Source organism: Borostomias antarcticus, assembly GCF_949987555.1.
Source record: "Borostomias antarcticus genome assembly, chromosome: 19".
Taxonomy (NCBI): domain Eukaryota; kingdom Metazoa; phylum Chordata; class Actinopteri; order Stomiiformes; family Stomiidae; genus Borostomias; species Borostomias antarcticus.
In genome coordinates this window covers 1,820,364-1,825,363 of record NC_140252.1, presented here as the reverse complement: position 1 = coordinate 1,825,363, position 5,000 = coordinate 1,820,364, and the positions used below count along the sequence as shown (strand labels likewise).

General features: G+C 46.6%; 2 protein-coding genes across 2 annotated transcripts in view; both read right to left on the bottom strand.

The window, feature by feature from the left end:
- hebp2 (heme binding protein 2) overlaps positions 1-2,403 on the bottom strand; it is a gene marked incomplete at both ends in the record, with an annotated part of 6,344 nt that extends 3,941 nt beyond the window's left edge. Inside the window, one exon of the mRNA XM_084453554.1 lies at positions 2,329-2,403. Coding sequence (XP_084309680.1) covers positions 2,329-2,403 — 75 coding nt within the window. The remainder of the gene's footprint in view (positions 1-2,328) is intronic.
- Positions 2,404-4,330: 1,927 nt separating this feature from the next.
- Positions 4,331-5,000, bottom strand: part of kif25 (kinesin family member 25) — a gene marked incomplete at both ends in the record, with an annotated part of 10,583 nt that continues 9,913 nt past the window's right edge. Inside the window, one exon of the mRNA XM_084453553.1 lies at positions 4,331-4,485. Coding sequence (XP_084309679.1) covers positions 4,331-4,485 — 155 coding nt within the window. The remainder of the gene's footprint in view (positions 4,486-5,000) is intronic.

Genomic DNA, 5,000 nt, shown 5'->3' with positions numbered 1-5,000 from the left:
CAGACTCTACCCTAGCAGACTCTTCCCTAGCAGAGCAGACTCTTCCCTAGCAGAGCAGACTCTACCCTAGCAGACTCTACCCTAGCAGACTCTACCCTAGCAGAGCAGACTCTTCCCTAGCAGACTCTACCCTAGCAGACTCTACCCTAGCAGACTCTTCCCTAGCAGACTCTACCCTAGCAGACTCTACCCTAGCAGACTCTACCCTAGCAGACTCTACCCTAGCAGACTCTACCCTAGCAGACTCTCCCCTAGCAGACTCTCCCCTAGCAGACTCTACCCTAGCAGACTCTACCCTAGCAGACTCTACCCTAGCAGACTCTACCCTAGCAGACTCTACCCTAGCAGACTAGCAGACTCTACCCTAGCAGACTCTACCCTAGCAGACTCTACCCTAGCAGACTCGACCCTAGCAGACTCGACCCTAGCAGACTCTACCCTAGCAGACTCTACCCTAGCAGACTCTACCCTAGCAGACTCGACCCTAGCAGACTCGACCCTAGCAGACTCTACCCTAGCAGACTCGACCCTAGCAGACTCGACCCTAGCAGACTCTACCCTAGCAGACTCTACCCTAGCAGACTCTACCCTAGCAGACTAGCAGACTCTTCCCTAGCAGACTCTACCCTAGCAGACTCTACCCTAGCAGACTCTACCCTAGCAGACTCTACCCTAGCAGACTCTCCCCTAGCAGACTCTCCCCTAGCAGACTCTACCCTAGCAGACTCTACCCTAGCAGACTCTACCCTAGCAGACTCTACCCTAGCAGACTAGCAGACTCTACCCTAGCAGACTCTACCCTAGCAGACTCTACCCTAGCAGACTCGACCCTAGCAGACTCGACCCTAGCAGACTCTACCCTAGCAGACTCTACCCTAGCAGACTCGACCCTAGCAGACTCGACCCTAGCAGACTCGACCCTAGCAGACTCTACCCTAGCAGACTCGACCCTAGCAGACTCGACCCTAGCAGACTCTACCCTAGCAGACTCTACCCTAGCAGACTAGCAGACTCTACCCTAGCAGACTCTACCCTAGCAGACTCTACCCTAGCAGACTCTACCCTAGCAGACTCTACCCTAGCAGACTCTACCCTAGCAGACTCTTCCCTAGCAGACTCTACCCTAGCAGACTCTTCCCTAGCAGACTAGCAGACTCTACCCTAGCAGACTCTACCCTAGCAGACTCTACCCTAGCAGACTCTACCCTAGCAGACTCTACCCTAGCAGACTCTACCCTAGCAGACTACCCTAGCAGACTCTACCCTAGCAGACTCTACCCTAGCAGACTCTACCCTAGCAGACTCTACCCTAGCAGAGCAGACTCTAGCCTAGCAGACTCTACCCTAGCAGACTCTACCCTAGCAGACTCTACCCTAGCAGACTCTACCCTAGCAGACTAGCAGACTCTACCCTAGCAGACTCTACCCTAGCAGACTCTTCCCTAGCAGACTCTACCCTAGCAGACTCTACCCTAGCAGACTCTACCCTAGCAGACTCTACCCTAGCAGACTCTACCCTAGCAGACTCTACCCTAGCGAAAGCCGGGGTTGAGAGCGGGGTTGAGAGCGGTACCGCAAAGATCCTCAACACCGGCTTCTTCTGTGCTTCCTGTAAACTGAGGTCCTTGCTGTAAACTGAGGTCCTTGCTGTAGTTATATAAACCTGGGTTGTATCCCATTACCTCTTTTGGTGTTTGGAATCTATTTAAGAGTCAAGGTAAGACCTTGTGATAGTTCCAATTCATACATTAGGCTCGTCTACAAAATAGGGTTAGGTTAAATAAAAAGCATTAATCGGGACATATAGGCCTAAGCCTAGTCTAGGACTTCTTGAAGGGCCAGTAAAACATTGATAGTGATGATAGCTAATGATGATGATGATGATGATGATGATAGCTAAATGGGTGACTGATTTTGCTCAGCCTGTGTTCTGAAAATGTGGCCCTCTTCAAGATGACCTACCACCCTTTATATTATATTCAATTCATGGGTAGCGCATCATCATCATCATCATCATCATCATCCTCTAACCCAAATCCTACATGTATAAGCCACCCTTTAGTGAACATTTGCATTTATGTTAGGCCACGCGTTTGGTCAGAGCTATTTAAAAGAAAAGGTCTAAAAATGACAATTAAAATTCATAGAAAATAATGTGAGAAGAAATTGGACAAATAAAAGGTGTACCTCGTGCAGCCAATGTCCCTGAACAATATGCAACAATACCATTGTTGTTGTTTCGTGCCTATTAGAGTCAATAAAGTTGTTGTTTTTTTGCCAGCAAGAACAGTGTGAGGGACCCTTCCTTTGTATGCGCCAGTAACCTACCTTGATCTCCTCAGCTGTGAATCTGGGGTGTTGCATCCCAGTAGAGAACAGAACTTGCCCGGCAGCCTTCAACATCTTGTATTCAGGTCTTCTCGGGAGAATGACTCAAAGCTCAGTAACCTCGCGAGAACACAAACACGAGTTGAGAAAACGTTAGACTGATCACGTTACAATCACAGCTGCTGCAAATGCATTGAGCTCAAACGTCTCGCTTTCTTATCACCCCGGCGAAAAATGTCCTCAGTAGACTAGACTACCTGCTCATCGGTTCACTCCGGGAGTAGCTATTGGCTGTCCCAGAAGAGGAAGGTATCTATTGGCTGTCCCAGAAGAGGAAGGTATCTATTGGCTGTCCCAGAAGAGGGGAGTAGCTATTGGCTGTCCCAGAAGTAGCTAGAAGTAGCTAGATGGCGGTGGTGGGGTGGGGTGAAAATACAAACGAACTATTTACATTTTAAAAAACATTTTTTATTTGATTTTTTGCTGTATAACAGTAGCTTTTTTCTCTCCTCATGTTTTCTACAGTGCAACCCTAGTAGCCTACATCAGCCATGTAATAATGATGGCCAATCTAAAAAACAAACTATTTACTTATTTACAAACTTGTTTTTTTGTTGCTGTATAACATTAGCTTTTTTCTTTTAAACAACGTAGGTCTGTAAACCTAAAGAATAACGGAAACATAATATAGCCTACAATTTCCTTAATTATAAGAACATTATAAGAAGAATACGATTATCTAGGTAAACTAGCCGTTTCTGACAATATGATTGGTTGTTGATGAGGGATCCAGCGCGTGTGGTGTGTGTGTGGGCGAGCGAGGGAGAGAGGGGATCCCAGGGCGTGTGGTGTGTGTGTGGGCGAGCGAGGGAGAGAGGGGATCCCAGCGCGTGTGGTGTGTGTGTGGGCGAGCGAGGGAGAGAGGGGATCCCAGCGCGTGTGGTGTGTGTGTGGGCGAGCGAGGGAGAGAGGGGATCCCAGCGCGTGTGGTGTGTGTGTGGGCGAGCGAGGGAGAGAGGGGATCCCAGCGCGTGTGGTGTGTGTGTGTGTGTGTGTGTTGTCATCACTGCGTGCATGGTGCAGGTTCTTCACCTCTCTTCTAACTGTGCGTGACACACACGGCACTTGTTGATTGGCTGTCCAGACTATCATAAGTGATTCATAAGTAATTAAAAGAAGGCCATGACGTCAAGGTCTTCATAATGTATTAATTAAAGTTTTTTAATACAATAAAAACATGTGCATGCATATTAATGCATGCTAAACACTCAAGTGCTTAGTTTATTAGAAAGGCATGGCATTGTTAGTAAGCACTGATGCAGGCTATTTAAAAGCAAAAGAATAATAATTTTCATTCTATGACTCATCAAATATCACAAATTATAATGGACAGCAAAGAAACAGTTCAGTTTAAGAATGTCTAAGAATTAACATGTAAAGGCTATTTCTGCAATGGTCGATTTAATTAGCGTTTTCAAACAAATGCAAATGTGTTTTACAACCACCCCCCAAAAAAGTACCCATTGTTCTAGTAATAAAAACTGTTTTAATAATAAATAAAAAAAATCCCTTGAATTAGACCCAGGGACAAATCTGAATTTATTGTTCATTCTCACATTAATATGTTTATCCAGTTGTGTTGTTAACAAAAACCAAATCTATTAACAATCATAAATATATGATATGCAATAGTAGCCTATATAATCCTATTTACATTCATCAAACCTTCAGCCACAGATTCCCCTGTAATACTGGAAAATCCTTCATTCTGTCAGTCGAAGGGACCTCTCCCTCCATCTCTCTCTTCTCTCCTTCTCCCCATCTCTCCTCTTCCTCCTCCTCTTAGCTTCTCTCTCTGCACTCCTCTTTCCTCTCTCCCTCCATCTCTCTCTTCTCTCCTTCTCCCCATCTCTCCTCTTCCTCCTCCTCTTAGCTTCTCTCTCTGCACTCCTCTTTCCTTCCTCTCCATCCCTCTTTCATATCTCCATTGTCTTTCCCTCCGTCACTTCACTCTCAGGGCCGTGTTCTTCCGGTGAGGAGGGCGGTCCTTCTGGACCTGGCGCGCTCTGGCGCCGAAGCCCAGCGACTGAAGAGACTCCGTCACAAAGCGCCGCGTGGGAGAGACGCACAGCATGACCAGCAACTTGGCATCGCCACCTGGTGGAGGGAGAGTAGAGACGCCACGATAAACTGAGGTGAGGAACTTTCAATTTACTGATCAAGCTGCTGATATATATCATGAGAGGTGTGTGTGTGTTTAGTGTGTGTGTTTAGTGTGTGTGTGTTTAGTGTGTGTGTGTTTGCTCTGGTCAAGTCCCTGGTTGACGAAATCATCAAATTTATTCCGGCCAATGAGCTCTTCTCTGCTTTCATAGTGAATTGCAAATGACCAAATATATGCAGATACAGTCATATATATGTATGAGTTGAATAAATAACTGAATAAATAATAGTATGATCCCATTTACATTCAAATCAAACATTCAGCCACAAACCCCCCTGCAACACTGGCACATCCTTCACTCTGTCTCTCTCCTCTCCCTTCTTTCTGCCTTCCTGCATCGCAGTCTCCTCTCCCTCTCTGCTGTGTGTGTGTGTGTGTGTGTGTGTGTGTGTGTGTGTGTGTGTGTGCTACCGATGGCGTCCTGCAGCAGGTGTGTGAGCTTGCTGTT